This window comes from Barbus barbus, assembly GCF_936440315.1.
Source record: "Barbus barbus genome assembly, chromosome: 8".
In the NCBI taxonomy this organism is placed as follows: Eukaryota; Metazoa; Chordata; class Actinopteri; order Cypriniformes; family Cyprinidae; genus Barbus; species Barbus barbus.
The window spans coordinates 10,273,749-10,295,128 of NC_136736.1; the positions used below are offsets into that span (position 1 = coordinate 10,273,749).

At 37.3% G+C, this 21,380-nt stretch overlaps 4 protein-coding genes and 1 pseudogene across 6 annotated transcripts; 1 reads left to right on the forward strand and 4 right to left on the reverse strand.

The window, feature by feature from the left end:
* Positions 1-766: 766 nt before the first annotated feature.
* On the reverse strand, positions 767-4,827 carry LOC306874065 (leucine-rich repeat LGI family member 2-like). Its single transcript, XM_079423787.1, has 8 exons — positions 4,532-4,827; positions 4,287-4,358; positions 4,064-4,135; positions 3,825-3,896; positions 2,892-2,963; positions 2,557-2,726; positions 2,227-2,391; positions 767-2,149 (listed from the first exon to the last, which is right to left on the reverse strand). The coding sequence occupies exons 1-8, from the start codon at positions 4,726-4,728 to the stop codon at positions 1,332-1,334; spliced, it is 1,638 nt and encodes a 545-aa protein (XP_079279913.1). The 5' UTR covers positions 4,729-4,827; the 3' UTR covers positions 767-1,331.
* Positions 4,828-6,521: 1,694 nt separating this feature from the next.
* Positions 6,522-10,317, forward strand: LOC306873704 (cyclin-dependent kinase 2-associated protein 2-like). Its single transcript, XM_079423175.1, has 5 exons — positions 6,522-6,776; positions 7,061-7,220; positions 7,642-7,733; positions 8,619-8,739; positions 9,256-10,317. The coding sequence occupies exons 2-5, from the start codon at positions 7,166-7,168 to the stop codon at positions 9,321-9,323; spliced, it is 336 nt and encodes a 111-aa protein (XP_079279301.1). The 5' UTR covers positions 6,522-6,776; positions 7,061-7,165; the 3' UTR covers positions 9,324-10,317.
* LOC306873703 (AH receptor-interacting protein-like) lies at positions 9,619-16,371 on the reverse strand. The gene is made up of 7 exons (XM_079423174.1): positions 16,154-16,371; positions 15,012-15,194; positions 13,142-13,330; positions 12,466-12,642; positions 11,073-11,214; positions 10,536-10,768; positions 9,619-10,430 (listed from the first exon to the last, which is right to left on the reverse strand). Exons 1-7 carry the CDS (start codon positions 16,250-16,252, stop codon positions 10,425-10,427), a joined length of 1,029 nt encoding a protein of 342 aa, XP_079279300.1. The 5' UTR covers positions 16,253-16,371; the 3' UTR covers positions 9,619-10,424.
* A 1,214-nt stretch (positions 16,372-17,585) lies between these two features.
* On the reverse strand, positions 17,586-18,904 carry LOC306873787 (serine/threonine-protein kinase pim-2-like; annotated as a pseudogene). Its single transcript has 4 exons — positions 18,842-18,904; positions 18,493-18,543; positions 17,746-18,389; positions 17,586-17,701 (listed from the first exon to the last, which is right to left on the reverse strand). The product of its transcript is annotated as a serine/threonine-protein kinase pim-2-like (transcript).
* Positions 18,905-19,942: 1,038 nt separating this feature from the next.
* LOC306873412 (extracellular superoxide dismutase [Cu-Zn]-like) lies at positions 19,943-20,986 on the reverse strand. 2 transcript variants are annotated; one of them, XM_079422679.1, is made up of 2 exons: positions 20,883-20,986; positions 19,943-20,712 (listed from the first exon to the last, which is right to left on the reverse strand). In XM_079422679.1, exon 2 carries the CDS (start codon positions 20,698-20,700, stop codon positions 20,101-20,103), a length of 600 nt encoding a protein of 199 aa, XP_079278805.1. In that variant the 5' UTR covers positions 20,701-20,712; positions 20,883-20,986; the 3' UTR covers positions 19,943-20,100. The 2 variants fall into 2 exon arrangements, with proteins under 2 accessions (XP_079278805.1, XP_079278806.1); XM_079422680.1 differs by having other exon boundaries at positions 19,943-20,731; positions 20,883-20,950.
* Positions 20,987-21,380: the final 394 nt, after the last annotated feature.

Below are 21,380 nucleotides of genomic sequence, written 5' to 3' on the forward strand. Positions count from 1 at the left end.
GCCGCAGCCTGTCGCTTTAAACAGGGACTGTGCTACAAAAGCCAAAGAATAATAACAGATAGCTTCTTACGAGCATAATAAACCGGTGGTTTTGAATAAAATTATAAATTCTTGTTGCAAATGAATTTATTTCGCTGCAATAATCTTAACTGCTGTTGAACGCAACCCCAAACTTATTTCACATAATGTTAATGTTGATTAAAATAATTACACAATATATAAAATATAATGTATTCTATTGTACTGAAGTGCGATTAACAAATTTATACAAGTATTGTTGCTATTATTAAAAAAAATTAATAAACGATCTCAATCAGTTTGAAAATACCATACAAGGTTTGGCAATGTTTTAAACGTACACCATAATTTCACATAACACAGCATATACGCACATAATGTAAATAGAACATGCACATAAAGCACAGCAGACAGGCCTCTAAATACATCATTTCTGTGGTTACTTTGAATAGCTACAATGTGTGCTTATACAGTACTGGTCTTATCAAACCTAAGTGCTCTCTCACGAAGAATGATGCTGACTGGCTGGTCAAGTGATCTTTGTGAACATAAGCAATTTCTTACTGTCAAGGAGTGAAGTGTTATCTGAAATATAAGTTTTAACGTGCTTCTTTCTTATTATGTCCTGTGTTTATGTTGACAGTATGTGGAACAGTGATGCATTGAAGACAATGCTAAACTAGTTGCTTGTCCAGCTGGCTTCCTTGTAAGAAACTAAATATATATGCAAATAAAAACAAACATGAATGAATAGAAGATGCTGTTTTATTTATTATCAATAATATATATTCAAATGTACATCCAGTACAATACTTGGCCAGCTAGAGTAATATAGGATTATCCTCTGTTTAAGAAAATAAATAAAATTCTAAGGCTTTCATTCATCAAAGGCAGTAACACTGAAGGTCTCTACAGAATAGTATCACTACTCGGCACCAAAAACATGCTTGCATAAAGTCAAACCAGCTCATTAGGATAATTAGCTTGAAGCGGAAAAGTCCACTGTCTTTTGGATTGAAGCTGGAGCACCTTTGGTGAACCTGATATATCACAAAGAAATGATTTAAAAGGGCCCTGATATAATCAAACAGTCAGGTATTTTCAAGGTCTGAATAAATTAAGCAGCAGAGCATTATTTATTTAAACCTTTATAGAAAACGTTGCATAAATAGCTTTTGCAAGACAGAAGTGTGCACTGGGTTTTGGCCTTTTTGTTGACGAAACATTACATTCATAAATATTAAGGTTACTTGTATACATATTGAAGTTTTATTTTAGCATTCGCCCAGATGCAATGAATAACAACATGCGTCTCATTTGCTATAATCCACTGAAATATGTTCAAAAACCTTGGTTTTGCCTTTGAAGCTGGTGGCCAGCACAAAATCACGCTGGTCTGTGGACAGTGCTGTGAATGAGCGTGGCCACTGAACATACACATCTCTGAACTTGATAAATTTCTGGTTTTCCTCATCCCACCTGAAGATCTGGGAGAAAGAATAATCACTGCTCAGAATCAAATAGTGCTGGTCTTTGAACTTGATGGGCTGTAATACTGTGGCGCCACGTGAAGGCAAGCCCTGTACTTCCTCAAAGTGTTTGCCTGTCCATTTAATGACTTTTGAGTCACCGATGTAGCAGGCAAGCGCAAGATAGGGAACATCATTAATCCTAAAGGCCTTCACGCTGACAATATCGTCCATATTTGTTATCTCACCATGGAGAACAAATTTCTGGGTGCTCTTGTTCCATTGGTAGATAACAGGAACCTGGGAACGGCTCACGAGTATGAGGACAGATTTGCCATCTAAATCAAAAAACTCTGCATCTGTGTCACGGAACCATTCATGAAGGAACTGGTATGGGTAGAAACCAGTTTCATTCCATTTAAACAGAGTTGTCATTCCAGCTTTGGAACTGTCCACAATTAGGAAAAACCAGTCATCTCCAATCTGGAAGACATCAATGTCATTCGGCTTGGACACATTAAGCATTTCAACTGATTGAAACTTGGTGAACTTATTCTGTGCTTGGTCATATTTGTAGACAAGGGAGCCATCGAAGAGTTGGGAGACAATGACAAATGCCTGCTCGTTGATCAGAACAGACCGGCATCCAACAACAGACCGTCCTGAAATATAATATATAAAAAATCATCATCTATACTCTTTCATTTTTATGACATGACAAATGATTATGGAGTCAAACCTGTGATGTTATCAAAAGGCCTGAATTTAGTTTCAATATGATCCCATTCCATGATTATGCAGCTGTCTGAACTTGGAACTGCCATAGTGACATATATATCATCTTTGTGAGAGAAGATGTCTGCTGACATTGATTGAGTATTCACTATTTGGTGCTGAACAAAATCTGAAGAGAAAAGAACCAGCCTTATGGAAGCACATTCATTCATCGTCACTACACAAGTGTAAACAAATCATATTTTTGTCATCACACCTTTTCACTGTTTTTATCAAGACACTCAATGCAAAAATGTAACATTAAATCTGATCTAAGCAACAGAAATTTAGCTACCTGTGGAGACACACTTGCTGTGTTTTTCTGGGACATCCTTTAACAGGACACCCTTCATGCCAGATGGACTGGCACAGTAAACATCAGAGATTGTGGCATTGGATTGTTTCAACCACAGCATCAGCCACATGGACTCACAGTCACAATGGAACATGTTCCCTCGTAGATCTCTGTTTATTAGACATGAAATTATCAATACACTCTAAAAACTCTGGAAATAAACAAAATCATGTGTGACTGCAATATTATTGTTTCCCAGCTATTTAGCATGAGTGGTTGTCTTCGTAATGTTGATTACATGTGCACATTTGTAAACAGTGAACTGAAAAACTCACAGTTCAATCAAAGAGCGTAGATCAGAAAAAAGACCCCTGGGTAGTGTTTTTAAATTGTTGTTTGCTAATGATCTGTAAAAACAGAGAGGAAATTAATCAACACAAATGGACAGAAGACTTTCCGCAAATGTAATGTACGTACATATATTAGATTTCCATATGATAAATATATTGTAACGAAGTAAAAACATGAAACCTATTAGAAATATGTTATGTGGCCTATATCCTAAAACCTGTCAATACATGTTGTGAATATATAAGTAAATATACTATTAAATAATAAAAGATGCATTTTAAAAATGATTAAAACACGTTTAAACATAGATTTGTTTGTTTTTGTTAGTTTCATGTACCAGTAAAATATATATTGTTGACCTATATGGTTGCTGCATATAATACCATGTAAAAAATTATCATATAGATATTATTAACATGTACATATACAAATTTACTGTAGGGATTTCATACATGTTATAAACTTATCTTCATCTACCCAGAAAATGTATGTATGTGAAAACTATATATCGCAATATTACATTTCCATTTGGTTATTTATACAAATCAGGATTTTTAGGGACATTACATTGTACATTATAATACAATTCAAGACAACAGCAATATATCACATAATGTACCATCTGAAATAAAATTACAGAAGTGAGTACACCCCTCATATTTTTGTAAATATTTTATTATATCTTTTCATGTGACAACACTGAAGAAATTGACACTTTGCTACAATGTAAAGTAGTGAGTGTACAGCTTGTATAACAGCTTGTAAATTTGCTGTCCCCTCAAAATAACTCAACACACAGCCATTAATGTCTAAATATATATATATATATATTCTTACTAAATTAAATGATGCCTACCAGAAATCTGTCTAAATAAATACAATCTAGATTTTGCTCGCTGTATGTCGCCTATACTTACAGATGTGTAACATCCCGAAGTCCTCTGAAGGCATATTTGTTTATCTCTTCAATCTTGTTACCTTCAATAAATCTGTTGGAGAAATAAAATAAGACAAAAAAGCTATAAAAAGTACTTCAACCAATACCTCTGCAGGGATATTGATAAAGAGGTCCAGGCATCGAACAGTAATATATACTGTAAAGAAGTGAATTTTTTGATCATTAATTTAAATCAATAAAAGCTCTCCAAATACTTACAAATACTCAAGATGAGGAAGCCCTGAGAATGCATCCTCCTTGATTTCAGAAAATGAATTAGAACTAAGAAGACTAAGAAGAGAAAAGATGCCAGAATATGCCAGCAAATTATAAAACATAAATATGACCAGCATAACAAAGAATGCATGGTATTCTACTTGTTAGCGTTTTATAATGCAGATAAACAGGTCAATTTATAAAAAGTGATGAAGCAGTCACTTACAGTAACTGCAGTGAGGGCATGAGCGAGAACATAGCCTCCTTGATTTCCGGTAAACTGCAATTGACAATACTCCTAAAAAATAAATAAGCTATAATAATTTAATAAATATGACACTAATTTATTGTTTTGTACCAACGATGCACGTTCAGTTTCGAAACATAAATACAGGCTATACCCTACTATATCTGATAACATTATAAACATAATGCTAATAAATTGTTAGTCGAACATAATATCACACTTACAGAGAGTTGATGTCGCTCGGTATAGTCCGTGGGATGAGAGACGAACCGACGCAAATGATTGAATCTGTCGTACAAGTGCATCCTGAAGGACATTTGAATATGCGCTTTGATCGGGACAGTTGAAATGAACAAACGAACAGTAAAGTTACCAAAAGACACTTTCGGATGGAAGACGGTTTATCGTTTGTAAGATCCATGGCTTTGAAGCGGAGTCGAAAGTAAACGATCCCCTGTCCCGCACAGCACAGTGAAATGCAGCATGAAGGACTGACTTCAGAATCAGCAGCAGCTCTGATGCAGTCAGTGCTTTAGACTGTCCCATTAGAGGAGGCATCACGAGTCCAAAACAGCAATAAAAAAGCTCAAACTAGGCATGTAACTAATAGATCATACCACTGTTTGTTTGTTTGTTTTTGTAAGATGCTTTTAAAACGTACTAATAAAATAGTTTTATCACACCTCTTTCTGTTTTCCTCATTGCTATTAACTGAAATTGGCTAAGTGAAATGTCATATCAGCAAAATTGTAATTCTTCGTCTGCTTATGTGGAGCTAATATGAAAATGCACAAATTATCTTGGCAATGAAAACAAGTGGGAAATGTGGTAATGATGACGCAGCAGTTCTTTGAATGAATGGCTTCTGTGTCTTGTGTATCAACAGTCACTGACTAATGTACTTTAGGCCTAAATTTACATTATATGAGCTCAAGCAGTATTTACTTTGTTTATTTCCCTACAGATTAGATGATGCTACATAAGTTACAACAATTTATCTGGCAACCAGTAATAAACAATAGGCCTATGACTGCAAATAATGGATATAATTAATAATGGATATAATATAATAATGCATAGCATTAATAATTTAGAAGCAGATCTGATTTCAGCATGCAAGTGCTTTCTGTCCATATGTGACTGGGGGGGGGGGGGGGGGGGGGGGGGGCTTAAATTGACGACAGTGAAATGGCCGCACTCCTACAATCTGTCACATTTAGGCTACTGAAGTACATTTGCATAAGTGGTTTTCAACTGGTTTTCCTGCAGACCAAACTCCCAATGAATCAACAGAAAACAAATTACTATTACAGACTGCAAATTCATAGGTACCTCTTTGCTGCATTACAAAAAAAAAAAAACAGCAAATCAATACAGACCACCTCATCAGAAATGCTCATCAAAAATTCCACGTCGGCAGTTTAGTCTGTTTTTAAACTGCCATAGTGAAGATTTTTCTAACAGTGTCCATCAGTATGGCACAGAAAGAACTCAGGCACTGATCTCTCTTTAGCACAGAGGTTTCAAACTCAGTTAATAAAGGGCCACAGCTCGGCATAGTTTAGCTCCAAATCACACCTGCTTGGAAGTTTCTAGTAATCCTGAAGACCTTGATTAGCTGGATCAGGTGCGTTTGATTAGGGTTGGAGCTAAACTGTGCAGAGCTGTGGACCTCCAGGAATTGAGTTTTGAGACTTATGCTAGCACATCTAATGCACCAATAAAAAGATTACAATGGATTCATCTCACCCAGCACATAAAAGAAGCCTGAAATCACTAACAGCTAAAACATCCTGATTAATGAACACTTTCCTTTAAACAGCTGTCAGAGTGCTCAATAAACATCTATATTTTAATATTTCATTTTTATGTAGATTGTACATTCCGTTGTTTAATGTATATTGTAGGCTACTGTACTTATCACCAGTAGTGACTACTTGCATATTGACAAACAATAGCCTAATTCATAGAATTTATTCTATTCTATTTTATTCTGTTATTCCGTTTTCCTCTTCATGCCATACTATTCCATGCCATTCTATGCTAACTAAATAAAAAATATATACATATATATTATCATAAAAAGACTTCAGATGATCCATTTTCCCAGGTCATTGTTGTCCACACGCTCCAAACACCTCTACAAGAAAATTCCAAATGGAATCTTCATTGTGGAAGAGAGAGTGCAAAGGCGCGTGCCTGATGACGCAGTCAATCTTTTTGCCGAGTATCATGGGAAAATAACATAGCAGGCTAGCACGCGCAGGAAGAGGGGAGAAGAGCCTAGACCTCCGCGTAACGAAACTCTTCCCGTGCGTTATATTCCTCGAACAAGTGTAAACCGGCGACCAGAAATCGTCTTTGACTGCCCAGCGTATCACGAGGTGTTCACAGTTGTTGTTTGTTTGATTTGGCGGCTTGTTGGATATTTAGCGCGTGTCGCTGTCGAGCGAGTTCGCGGAAGAAGAGGTTGGTAACGTTAGTTAAATTTATCTTTCATAAACCACCAACGTTACAGGCATCCTCCACTCTTTAGTACACCAAATATATTTCGTATTTGTATCAAATGACTCCTTGTTTTGCCCTAGCAGAAAATTAAGAAAAAGTCAGTCAATTCCTGGCGATTTCAATAGACAAGGCACGGTTTGAAGCCGGTGAAGTTTAGAGGGGACCGTCTTTTCTGTCCGCTAGCCTTTATCATGTGTCTCGCCTATTATACGGATCTGTATATCTACTCTTTGTGTTTACATTAGGTCAACACCGTTCCTGCTTCAGATACTAAAGCCCATCGAGATTGCTTTTAGAAGACAATTAGAAAGTTTTCATCAAGCGAGGCTACAGTCGACGGCGGTGTAAATATGAGTTACAAGCCGATCGCCCCCGCACCTACCGGCTCCAACCACACGCCACCAGGTGAGTTTCATTGTGCTCTCTGTTCATTCATTTCTTTTTACATGCATAGTTTCTCCATTTGAGGTATTTTTGTCCATCTTTTCAAAGCACCGTTTTAATCCTGGAGAAAGGGGTCAGTGAACCTACTGTAAAAGAAGTCAGAGACACGGATAAAGGGGGAGGAGTTAAAGGAGCCATAGCCATCTGTCTCGCTCATTACATAAATGTCGTATATTATGCTGCAATCGGCACCCTATCGCGTTTATATTTAAAAGCTAACTGTTTTCTTGCCATGCCATCACACCAGTGCATCTAATGTTGCCTGTATTTTACCTCACTTCCTTTCATACAAACACTGGGTGGCGAGATATCATTGGTCGAGTTTGGCCTTTTGACATCTCCTTGATTTGTGATTGGTCTTTCTCTTGCTCTCTGGTTTTAGGATCATGTGGCTCATCTCCATCACTGGCCTCCTCTTCTAACTTTAGAGCAGCATTTAGTGACTTTGGTCCACCATCAATGGGCTTTGTACAAGTAAGTTAAATTTCTGGTAACAGTGGGCTTTTAGATAAATTTGCAGACTTGAAATGATGACGATAAATGCCCTAAGGGTCTGTTTTATACGTTTTTTTTTTGATGAATGAAGTTTATGCTCACCAATGATGCATATATTTAATCATAATACAGTAACATACAATAAAAACGGTGATATTTTGAAATTATTTCTACTTTTATTCAGCGAGGATGCATTTAATTGATCAAAAGTGACAGAAATCTTTAATTTATATTAGTAATATTAATTGATAAACATTAAGCACCAAAAACTTATTTTAAATTATATTTAAAAATATTTTAAAACTAAATGGTTTAAAACTATTTTCCCTGTGTTTTTGATTAAATAAATGCAGCCTTGGTAAGCATATACTTATTACAAAAACATGTAAAAAAAAATATCTTATTTCAAACTTTTGACCAGTAGTATGTATAGATATATTCTATTATTTATATATATATATATATATATATATATATATATATATATATATATATGTATGTGTATATATCCACCTTATTCTTCCCGTAAAAATGGGCACAGCCATTTGTAAATTTATGAGTCTTGCTTCTAGTGTCATTCACTTCCAGCTATTTTTAGCTGTACAAAACCACTCGTTTTGCTGCTTAATATTGCACATTGGTGTGTCTTTCCATATTATTTTAATGTATTCTCTTCATTATGAACACACTGGTTTGTAGTGCAGTTTTATTGCTTACCGTACGTTGTAATTCTTCTTGTTATTTTCCTATAGCAGCTGATGAACCGGAAGTCTCGCCCATAGGCTCACTTCCGTGTTGAAGATTAAGGTGGATACACCTCATAAAGAGGATTCATATCACTCAGACATCTCTTGTTTTCTGTAGCCTGTTAAAGTGTCCCAGGGATCTACCTATAGTGATCTGCTCTCCGTCATTGAGGAGATGAGCCGTGAAATTCGTCCTACCTATGCTGGCAGCAAAAGTGCCATGGAGAGGCTGAAGAGAGGTACTCCAATCCCTTTAGAATAAAGTGCATACAGCACATTTGTAGCGTTTAGCCCCCTGGAGTAATGTGAGCCTAAGGGCAGTTGTGATAGTTTTCTGCATTTTTCAGATCTGTTTGAGATCAGACTTGCAATGTTTCTTTTGTCAGCACAAAGACGTTCTTACTTAGCTACCTTTAATAGGCTGTGGTGCTTGTCACTGATGTATAATTAATATAGAAAAAGTGAAAAATTGTTCTATAGATAATTTCTTTAAATTATGTTGCAGATTAGTTATTGAAGTTGCCCTACATATAAAAGTTGTAACTTCTAATGCCTGATATGTAATGCTTATTTTATTGTCCATTTATAGTATACATCCAAAAGTATTTTACAATCAGTGCTACCTGGTTCATTAGTAAATGGCCTGTCTATCAACAAAACTACTTACTGTAGTCATTTTTCACATTTGTATGTTAGCACTTGGATAAATGTTTGCATGTTTGAAATGGCTTATATGTGTTTCTGTCTTTCATCAGGTATCATCCACGCACGTGCTCTTGTCAGGGAGTGTCTAGCGGAGACAGAGCGAAGTGCTCGCACATAACATCCACATAAACACACCCTCCCTCTGGTACTTGTCTCCCCATTGTTCTGTTTCTCATTAACATGCTCCTTCTCTTTGCCAAGCTATTTACAACAACATCTTTCTATCTTTCTTATTGACCTATGTCCATCATGCATAGCTATCTCCCCAACGTACACCTCATGTAGTGTTAATGTGATTAGTATAGAAATTTTTTAAGCCCAATTTTTGCAATTCTGTATTTAAATAATAAAAAAAAAACAGTCTGTCAGATTTTCAATTCCACTGAATGCAAGAATTGCTTTTGTAAAATATTGGAATAAGTGATTTTCAAAGAACTTTATTTGGCTTCAGTCACAACATATGCAGAATAGTTGCAACAACACCTATTTAAAAAGTATTTTGAAAATAGCAATTTATTTGTAGTGAAGTATAGATATAACTGACAATTCCATTAATACAATGTTAAAGAATGTTTTTAGTTTCAATGATAGGGAAGTGGATACTTTTACATGTGGCATCAGTTATCATTGTGTCTTTCACTAACATATTTCATAGGCCTTCTAATTTCCTTAATCTTAAAATATTAAAAATGTAGTATACATAAAGACAATAAGGGTGATAGCAATAAAAATTTATAAACATGATAAATACAGAAGATTAACACAAAAATTGAGGGATGGGGGATTTAGTCAAATAAATCCTATTTTACCAGACTAGCATTTTATCTTCAGATTGTCTGTAAAGTTTGGTTCGTTCAGACTGCCCTTGTTTAAAAGCACAGGGTTCAATCTGTGACAGTTTCTATCAGCTATATCCAAAGTCTGAATATACAAGGGAACAAGGCAGTAAGCTGGTGTTTACCCATTTCTGGTTCACAGGAGATGCAGATACCATTAGCAACTTTAATAACTGATGGGTTACTCCAGGGATAAATGGATGAATTCAAGTGCATGTAAAGCTATGCACTCCTCAATGATGTATCAGGTTTACTAATAAAACATGAGGAGGTGATAAACAATATGAACTTGTGAGGGATGAATTTATCAGTTCATATGCTCCAACTTGACAGTGGCCTAACTGCATCTTTATAAAATGTAAAATCGGACGCTCCTCTTTGTTTCAGCCCTAAAAAGAGAGGAAAATAGCATAGTACATTACTTAACTGAGCATCTTTTGTTTATCAATATTCACTAATTTAGATTCTGTTTTTGAGACTGAAAACAAACTAACCGTGGAAGCTGCAGCAGAGGCTTCGCTGCTGTAGTTGAAAAGGTTTTTGAAGCGTCCCTTCTCCTCTTTCTGTTTTTCCCGAATGCGATCCTCCATTGCCCTCAACTCCTTTGCAACTGAGGTTTCAAGTGATGGGTCTAGTTCAATCACTTTGGCAAAGTCAGCTCTTGCCTCTGCTTCATTCCACACCGCTGCATGAGCCTTCCCTCGTTTGAAATATGCCTTCACATTATCTGTGAGAAAGACAAAGAATGTGTACGGGCATCCATAATACAAATTATAAATGTTACTCATGGTGGGAGCACGCTCATGCCAAGTCTTGTTTAAAAAACAGTGTAGTATTATTTTTAGTTAACCTTAACTTGTTTGTAAGGGAACATGATACTAGTGCAGCTTTTTATTAACCTAAAAATACTGTAGAAGTTAAAATAAGCTTCTTTGAGATGCTTAGCTGTAATTACAGCTAGACTTGGGGGTTGTTATAAAGAATTTAGGCTTAGGGGGGTATGTGAGTGTTGTAATTGTTTTGATATTTACCATCGTACTTGTTGATGATAGAAGAGCAGTGGTCCAAAACCTCATAGTACTGCCCCAAAAGATGCTTGCACTGGCAATAGTTGAGGAGGAGAGGAGTGATCATGAGATCTAGTTTGATCCAATGGTCATCACCCGGACGCTCCTATAAACAGAATAAAGTAAAATTGACAACCTTGAGGAATATAATACACTTTTGGCGAGGGCTGCACAATAATGGTTATACTGATGATGATTTTTATTTTTTGCTGAAATTATAATTGGGACATTTTTAATAAGCACAAATCAAGAGAATGTCAGCTCATATGCAGTATTTTTTTTTTTTTTTTACCCCATCTAGTTTCCTGCCTTATTATAAACATTAATGCTCTAAATGATGAAAACTCACAAAAACTTAAGTGAAATTAATTCTGATAATTCCAAATGATTTCAATATTTTGCCATTAAGCAACCTTGAACTGTAGCACAGAGGTTGTGTAAATGCATGTACTCAGCTACCACAACTGCAAAAAACAAACGCAAGATTCATATTTGGATTTATTACAGTTTGTCAATGAGAAAGTTTGCTCGCAAATTTAGCTCAAGCAGCCTTGTAGAGGAATGCACAGTGGCTATATGACACTTTCATTTGAGCAGAATACTTAAAATGGAGACTGCTTAACTCCAACATACATGTTTGTCTGTGTTTTCAGATCATTAGTGCTCTCTATCAGGCCAGAGAGAGCATGTGCACATGGTTGCCACTTTGGGAGATTAGATAAAACACTGGGAGGAAAATATATCTATTTATTAGAAAAGGTCTGATTCGGGATCTGAACTCTTATCATCTGGCAACCCCAAGCATAAACTTTGCACTAATTTTACTGGACTTTAAAGTGGACTCAAAACTTTTTTTTTTTTTTTTTTTAGTTGTGAGTTTCTTAGTCCACATTACATTAACACTGGTGTGTTTAGTAAGCCAAATAACATGAAAATATTATTTTGATATTAGAGGTAATAAGAACAACGATATTCCTAAATTAAATGGTTATCAAGACAGAAATATACGACTATTTTAATACAACTGCACTGTAAAAATAGTATATTAATTACTTAACAGTTGTAAAATCACGGTATTTCTGTCTTATTTTCTCACTTGCAAGAGTTAAAAGCAGAACCATGCTTATTTTGGCAGAAAACTCCAGGGAGACCTCCAAGCTTCTGTGATAGCAGGTTTACAAATACTTCAAATCTAGTGAACTGCTGTAAACAGCTGTCAACAAAACATTAGGATTTATGCAAACTGTGAAAAAGTGAACCTGGAAATTTCACTTAATTTTGAAACCGTGGCAGGACAGATTCACAGTCTGGGTAATTAATGAGAACCAGTCATTGCTCGGCAGCTATTAAAGCTAACCTTCATCTGTAGGTTCTTCAGACAAGCTATGGCATTGTAGTACTTCTCTGAAGCTGCTGAAATATCTCCACTCTTGAAGAGTGCATTTCCCTCCTCATGAATCTGTGGTATGACCTGCAGTTTCTCCTCATCTGTCATTGCCCATATTTCCAATTGGTAGGATCCAGGGGGCAAGATCTTGGGAAGATGAGAATCAGAATCTTGAATCAGCGTCATAAAGATCAAGTGGGAATTACCAACAGCTACTTTGTAATTTAGTATATTTGTTGTTAAATTAGTAGAAAATTAAAGGGATAGTTCTCCAAGATGATATATACAAATTTCTTTAAGCGGTTGAGCACAATATATTTTTGGAGAATGTTGGTAACCAAACAGCTGACAGTAACCACTGATTTCCCTTGCATGGAAAAAAAATATGAAAGTCGATGGCAACCGTTAAGTGTTTGGTTACCAACATTCTAAAAAATATTTTGAGCAGAAAAATTAAACTCAGTAGAGGGTGAGTAAACGATGACAATTTTCATTTTAGGGTGAACTATCCCTTTAACACCTTAAAATGCACATAAAACAGATGTGAATTTTACTTATGATGCTGTTCATGTGGTTATCAGAGCTCTCTGTCCACTCGCATGTAATACTGCTCCTCAAAAAATGAGATCATGCTACTGTTTCTCACCTCTAGCATTTCCAGAGTAAAAACTAGAGGCTGAGGATTGGCCTGCAACTTATCCAAATCAAGGTGACCCATAGAATGATGCGAGTGAACCTGAGCTATTCCACAGCAGTGTCTCTGTCCCTCCAGTGGGTCTTTTCCATGGCTGATGTTGCGTAGTGACAGAGAAACCAGAGGGTAGAGAGCTGTGTGCTATTACAGTAGAGAGAAAAAAAATCAGTACTTAGCCATAATAGTATCAGAAAGAATAAAACATGAGTATTTGTATTTATTTACATGTAATATTACATATACAGTATCTCACAGGAGTACACCCCTCACAATATTTTATATCTTTTCATGTGACAACACTTTGCTACAATGTAAAGTAGTGAGTTTACAGCTTGTATAACAGCTTGTAAATTTGCTGTCCCCTCAAAATAACTCAACACACAGCCATTAATGTCTAAACCGCTGGCCACAAAAGTGAGAACACCCCTAAGTGAAAATCTCCAAATTGGGCCGAATTAGCCATTTTCTCTCCCCGGTGTCATGTGACTCGTTAGTGTTACAAGGTCTCAGGTGTGAATGGGGAGCAGGTGTGTTAAATTTGGTGTTATCGCTCTCACTCTCTCATACTGGTCACTGGAAGTTCAACATGGCACCTCATGGCAAAGAACTCTCTGAGGATCTGAAAAAAAGAATTGTTGCTCTACATAAAGATGGCGTAGGCTATAAGAAGATTGCCAAGACCCTGAAACTGAGCTGCAGCACGGTGGCCAAGACCATACAAGTCCACTCAGAACAGGCCTCGCCATGGTCGACCAAAGAAGTTGAGTGCCACGTGCTCAGCGTCTTATTCAGAGGTTGTGTTTGGGAAATAGACGTATGAGTGCTGCCAGCATTGCTGCAGAGGTTGAAGGGTTGGGGGGGTCAGCCTGTCAGTGCTCAGACCATACGCCGCACACTGCATCAAATTGGTCTGCAACCCTCTTCTAAAGATGATGCACAAGAAAGCCCGCAAACAGTTTGCTGAAGACAAGCAGACTAAGGACATGGATTACTGGAACCATGTCCTGTGGTCTGATGAGATAAACTTATTTGGTTCAGAGGGTGTCAAGTGTGTGTGGCGGTAACCAGGTGAGGAGTACAAAGACAAGTGTGTCTTGCCTACAGTCAAGCATGGTGGTGGGAGTGTCATGGTCTGGGGCTGCATGAGTGCTGCCGGCACTGGGGAGCTACAGTTCATTGAGGGAACCATGAATGCCAACATGTACTGTGACATACTGAAGCAGAGACTGGGCCGAAGGGCAGTATTCCAACATGGTAACGACCCCAAACACACCTCCAAGACGACCACTGCCTTGCTAAAGAAGCTGAGGGTAAAGGTGATGGACTGGCCAAGCATGTCTCCAGACCTAAACCCTATTGAGCATCTGTGGGGCATCCTCAAACAGAAGGTGGAGGAGCGCAAGGTCTCTAACATCCACCAGCTCCGTGATGTCGTCATGGAGGAGTGGAAGAGGACTCCAGTGGCAACCTTTGAAGCTCTGGTGAACTCCATGCCCAAGAGGGCTAAGGCAGTGCTGGAAAATAATGGTGGCCACACAAAATATTGACACTTTGGGCCCAATTTGGACATTTTCACTTAGGGGTGTACTCACTTTTGTGGCCAGCGGTTTAGACATTCAGGTTATTTTGAGGGGACAGCAAATTTACAAGCTGTACACTCACTACTTTACATTGTAGCAAAGTGTCATTTCTTCAGTGTTGTCACATGAAAAGATATAATAAAATATTTACAAAAATGTGAGGGGTGTACTCACTTCTGTGAGATACTGTGTGTAGTTATGTAGAAGACATAAAAGAATTAACTGACAGACAGGTCACTGACCTTAACATCACAGGTGAACTCAGCAATTTCCGCCTCTCTCATGGTGGTAACCACTTGCTCCCACACAGGAAGCTTGAACTTCTTCCCCAGTATGAGCTCCATAGGTTTACTGTGACCTCCCATTGTCCTGGAGTCATCCAACACAGTGCCATCACAAAGGCTTGTGCGGTAATGAAACTTCACCTTTCCAGAGAGAAAAATACAAATAAATAATTTGGTTATTTATTATAACGCATTTTATGTATACCTCAGGTGTTTGTTGCATTATGACATTTAGTTTGATTGAAATTCCCTAACGTTACATTTTGAGCCCAACAGTGCAAGAACATTTGTTCACATTTAAGGTCATTGCACACTGAGTCCGAAATTTTCGCATGCGTTTTTTCGTATTACCCATCCTTTCCTATCAAAATGCATGCTACGGATGCGAAAACGCAGAAAATCTAACCTGATCCAATATTTTTTGACGGACGAAAGTTTCGGAGGCAGTGTGCAATGACCTTTAATATTACCCAGATATGCTAACTCTTTATGCGATTCACATTTTGTCTAAACGTTAAAAAATCCTATATAATAGATTTTACTACTGTTACAGGCCTATGCTCCCTTGCCTTCGCCTCAAGCACCACAAGGCACAGATAGAACAGATTGTTTATTTCATGTCAGGCTTTACAGGGTTAATATAATTGATATAGCCAGTGGCTATATGTATGTATGTATATATATATATATATATATGATGTTGATGTTATGGTGTACGTAGCTTTCAGCTGTCACTCAGAAGACATTAACCTTTTTCTCCCCTCTCTGCCAAAAATGCAAACAGACAGACATCCTATTTGTGAGCCCGCCTTCATAGAGTAGCATCAGGTATCCCTCCCGATGCTTAGCTAACGGCTAAATTTGATTACCTAGGGTGTCCATGTAAAAACAGGACACACACAAGTTGAAATATTTCTTTTAATATTGCGATATATGTATAACACCTTAAACTGAACGACTTTGGGCTATTTTCAGTCGAAATCAAGCCCATGTTATGCGTCAAAACTGGCGACTCCAGCTAGCTCTGAATTCGACACCATAACACATTTATTGGTCGTCTTGACATTTGGCTGTAAAGTGTATCCTGTACATTACACTACCTTTGTTCCATTGGGAAACGTTGAAAGTTCTCCTTTTCCGGGAGAGATGACTTTTTTCTGAACGCCATCAGCTCTGAGCTTTAAGTCAATTTCCTCCATTCTTCTGGAAGATGTGGAAGAGTGTCGCTCCGTTGAGTCTAGATGGCGCTGCAGCAGCGGCTCAGAGTGACGGGGTTACAGTAAACAGACTCCACCTCACTCGCCTACTGCGCCTGTGGCTAGAAGGGACACAGACCGGAAATGAAAATTTGGAAATTAATTTTATACCTATTAGATTGTGTTTTATTAACGTATAAACCTACCCGTTACAGGAATTAAAAAATAGTAACTATTGTTGTACAGTGTGACAAAAATGACGCTGTATTGATGTGCGCATGCCCAGTAGCGCCGTGGGTGTTTGGCATACAACTGTATGAGGTGCATTACCTCCGCTTGCTGGTTTGGAGTGTGGGTTGGGTTAAGATTGTACAACCAGATTCGTTTCATCTCCTTAAAACCCGTCTTTTTCATATATTGCATTGAATTAAAACATTTATCATTGTTTCTTCGTTTCTATTTTTCTTTGTTATTCTACCTTTACCAACATTTCCTCCAACTATTTTTGTCATCTGTCCACATGTCGTTTAATTCAAAACTTAATTTCAGTCTTTTTATATTTTACTTTCATGTCTACGTTGGCTTCTTTGTGGCTTCCTTTGCACACTTACCTGCCAACATGTTTCTTTTTACACCTATGAGCTGGTACCCATCTTCTGAACCATGTATATTGTCTCTATTAGCACATCAACTTTGCTTTCCATGTGTCCTGTTTTTAATGTCTTTAAAGATTAACTTGAGACAGAGCATGCTCTTAATGGTTTATTGTACTCAACCCACTGTAACACTATTAGGATTATTTTTCTATTACGATTTTTCCAGTGTATAGCCTACTAATGGATTGTCTAAAAATCTTTTAATGAGTTTGGCATTCAAATTTGGTACCGTGAATATCACACCTATATAAATATACTAATATTAATGAAAACAAACATGTTATTAAAAAGGTTATTTATAAAATCATTAATATTTTCATATATTAATATATTCATATTTACTTTTTTTTTCCACTGAGTTTGCAAGGATGGAAATGGAGCTCTGGGTCACGATGAGCTGCCGGTACATGACAAGACCTGGGCTGGCTGCGACGGGGAGTCTGGCCAGTATTTGCCCATTTTTGCCATATCTCTGCCCTAAGCTAAAGCAAAAATCAGCTTTATTATTTAGTCATATTTTTTTACTTGGAAACATTCTGTTACAACTTATCATCTATATGTACAAGGATTGACAAAAAGCTTCAAAAAGCATTTTAATATAAATCTCAAAGTATTTTTAGTTCAGTACCTTAAACCAGTCATGGTGCAGAATCATGCCCAAATCAAGTTGTTCTGTTGGCTCATGCTACAGGCAAGAGCAGATCAATTGGCAGCACTCTGTGCAGAAAGGAGAGACAACTGATTATTACTTTCAACTTCATATCTTCATTATTCTCAACTGTACGACTAGACATGGCTGAAATTGAAAAAAAAAAAAAAATCATGTTATGATGATCTTACCTATTGACAATCCAGCTATGAACCAACGGTTCAGATTGATCATGATCAGGTCGTCACTGTCTGGAAACGCCCCGCATACTAGTGAGAACAAGAGCACTCCCAATGAATATACTGTCGCTGGCGCCCCGTGGTACTTGCCCTCTGATATAAATTTGGGTGGACAGTACATTCGTGTGCCTGTAAGAAGTACAGATTTTGTGTTATGTGCATTGCATTACCACAGCATTTCGTCTAGATGCTCATTAGCATGATACTGGGGTGATTCCTATTCTATAACTTCAATACATACCCATGAATGTAGTATAGGATGCGCTTTGAAGGAGGTCAATAAGTTTGACCTCTAGGGTGTCCTTGTTGATCAAAAGGTTTTCCTTTTTGATGTCCCGGTGCAGCACACCACGTTGGCAGCTCATGTAAGCGGCTTGTGTTGCCTGCCGCATGACAACCCGAGCCAAGTCCTCATCAATTTTGCCTCCATGGTGCTGCATAAAATCAAAAAAGTCTTCGCAGGGAACAGGCCGCTCCAGAATCATGATGTAGTATTCACCCAGATCCTTCCAGTCCAGCAGCTGGATTATCTGGGGAACTCTGGGGCCTTCATTTGCGAGGATTAAAAGAGCGACCTCCAGTGGAAGAGGTTCAGGCTGAAAGAAAAATGATTTTCATGATGGTTAGACAGAGGTGGATTCCTAAATACTCAATACAGTTAAAGGAAAAAATATAGAAAGCACAGTCTACAGTACTTACAAAGTTGATGTACTGCGCATCCTTTGTTTTCTTGACAAATTTCACTGCCACCTGATCAACAAAAGAAAGAAGAAGAATTTGTGTTAGCAATATTTATAATTAACATGTGGAGAGATCATATCATTGCCTTCATTAATCCTGAACAGACATGTACAATTTTGTGAATGTAAACTCCAAGCATGAATTTAAAAACATGCAGAGCATATATCGTCAATCTTACAGTTTAAAGAGGTCAGTTGCTCTAAACAGTGGACATAAGATACACTAGGACTTGCAACAAAAGCAAAAGGATAAAGATAAGAAATTACCAGCTAAGTAAACAAGTAAATAAATAAATAAAAATGTACACCTCAAGGCCTTCCTTCACACGCCTCCCTTCGTAGACCGCTCCAAATCCTCCTTGACCCAGCATATTTCCGACTTCATAGAAGGAAAAGATGTCTGTAAAAAAGTAAATCAGAATATTTGTTATTACTTTATAATGTGATGTGAAACAATAAACTCGAGCATCATTTAAATGGTGCCATTTCAGATCACGCACAATGCTTAAAAACACCAGACCTTCACTAATGATGAAATACATACAATATATTACTGACTAATAACTTAGATAACATTGAGATAGGCGGCCTACTACAACGCAGGGATCATTCCGCATCAGTTCCCCAAGCGTTCACTTAAAACAGAACAGATTATGTTTGTGGGATTACTGAAATACTGTAATTCTGTGTATTTATCGGGCTCTTCAGATGACAGTCAGCGCGAGAAGCGAGCGGAGAAAAGGTAATCCTCTCAGAAAATATACAATTAAAGATACTTTTAGATGTTTGATTACTTTGATTACTTTTTTGGCCTGTATAGCTCAAAATAGCCTGTGCGCATTTACACTCATTTTGCCAGCATGGGTCCCTTATAACGTCATTAAAAAAGTTTTATTGTAATTGTAAAGTTTTAATGACATACAGAACGCGATGCCTCAGAAAATCTGATCTGCCTGTTTACATGAATGCATGCGTTTATTTCCCCCGTTTGTCAAAAAGTCAATCAATCAGTCAATCAATCAATCAATCAATCATTAAAACGACAACTTGTAAAGCCTTGACCTTTTATCCATTTTACCATTTTAGAGGCTTTTGTGGGCTACTTGTTTTGGTATGGGTGATGTTGATTAGACTTAGGCTAAATATAATTCTTTAAAATAGCCTATAGTTTTTTATTTATTTAAAAATGTGTTATTAATTACCATTATTGTTGTTAATCTTATTTTTTTTGTTGTTGTAACTATTCTGTACTTTTGTTGTCACTAAATAAAGCATGACATCAAAAACATCAACATGCCACATTTTGACAATAATGTAAATAGTCATAGCTTCCAGCATTTAATGTAAGTATTTAGAATCTGTTTATAGATCAGATACTGTAAATTGAAGACATCAGATGAAGACACCTTTGAAAAGCCAGTTTATTCACTTTTAATGGTTATTTAGCATTTGTAGATACAATAAGAACCAGGCATTTTGAGCATGCTACTCTACAATTCCATTTTCAAAGCATATCAGTTATTCATCTGATAAATGCTCCAAAAAAAGTATATATTATTTGTATATGCTAATTCTGTGGGTTTGCCAGTCCAATAACACAGCATGCCAGTCGCCCTCCAGCGTTGCCATTCAGCAAGCTTTCCACGTTCCCACCTCTGCCTAAATCATCCTCTCCCTCATGAATCACAACAGACCGGCCAAGTATTGAGAGTCTCCCAAAGAGTGTTGCACTGGAGTCCAGTGATTGACGAATCTTCCCATTAACAGGAACAAAGTTCCCAAAGTCCCCTGGATGTTGTGGATGGTTCACACCGAGGGGATTGTAATGCCCACCTGTAGATCCACAGCCTTTGCTTAAGTCTCCGTACACATGAATGTGCATTGCTCTGGGCTGCTGGCTGTGGACAGGGAGACCATACAGTCTGAAAGTCACGTTCAGCTTCTCCTTTGGGCCAGACTGTTTGAAAAAAACATGACCGTACACACGGGGCATTTCAGGTGATAACTGAGTGTTAGGGCGCATTCTGCATACGGCCCGAAGGGAATTACTGTTCACTGGTGGGGAAACTGGATTTGAAGCATATGCCAAACCTGAGCGTGACCCACAGAAGTGCACATGGCAACTGAGCAAGAATGCTAGAAGTGGTAAAATGTAGAAGTATTTCATTTCTTCTTTTCCCTGTGGCCAAACAAAACACCTTAATCAGAAAATCATAAAGTCAAGTCAAATGTTATACTTTAAGTCAATATGCATTCACTGCCAACACCCCCATCCATATTAGGCTACTTATCTTACTTTTTTTTATTATATGTTCAGTCGAATTTAGTAAAAAAATGATATGTACGTACCTCTCCGTGTTATGTCACCGTTTTTAAAAAGCACTTGTTTTTATAACAAACGTGTTACTCGGTCGGAGTTCCTTCGCGTGTGACACATTTTAGGCTGTTGTTTTATACTTGCATAACTCAGGGGCGTAAACATTTCATATTTAGTAAATTATAGTGCTTGCAAGTTCCACAGATCAAATTTCATGCCTGCCCACAATGCGGCACAGAAATCGTGTTTTATGAAATACAGTCTGCTTACATACGAAGATAAAGAATAATATAGATTTTCCCATCTTGTTTGCCCTTCATATATGTTTTAGCAGTGAAAAATAGCTAAAACAAAGGCTACTTTTAACTAACTCTTATAGCTAACAACAAAAATCCTCAATAACTTTATTTTTAAACGGATTCCTTGTTTTTTTATGATAAGAACAAACAATGAGGTATTTAAGATGTTGTCGAGTTTTTTGTTGTTCATTTCGCTTTTATTTCTGTCATCTCGCTTGGCGTGTCATCGTG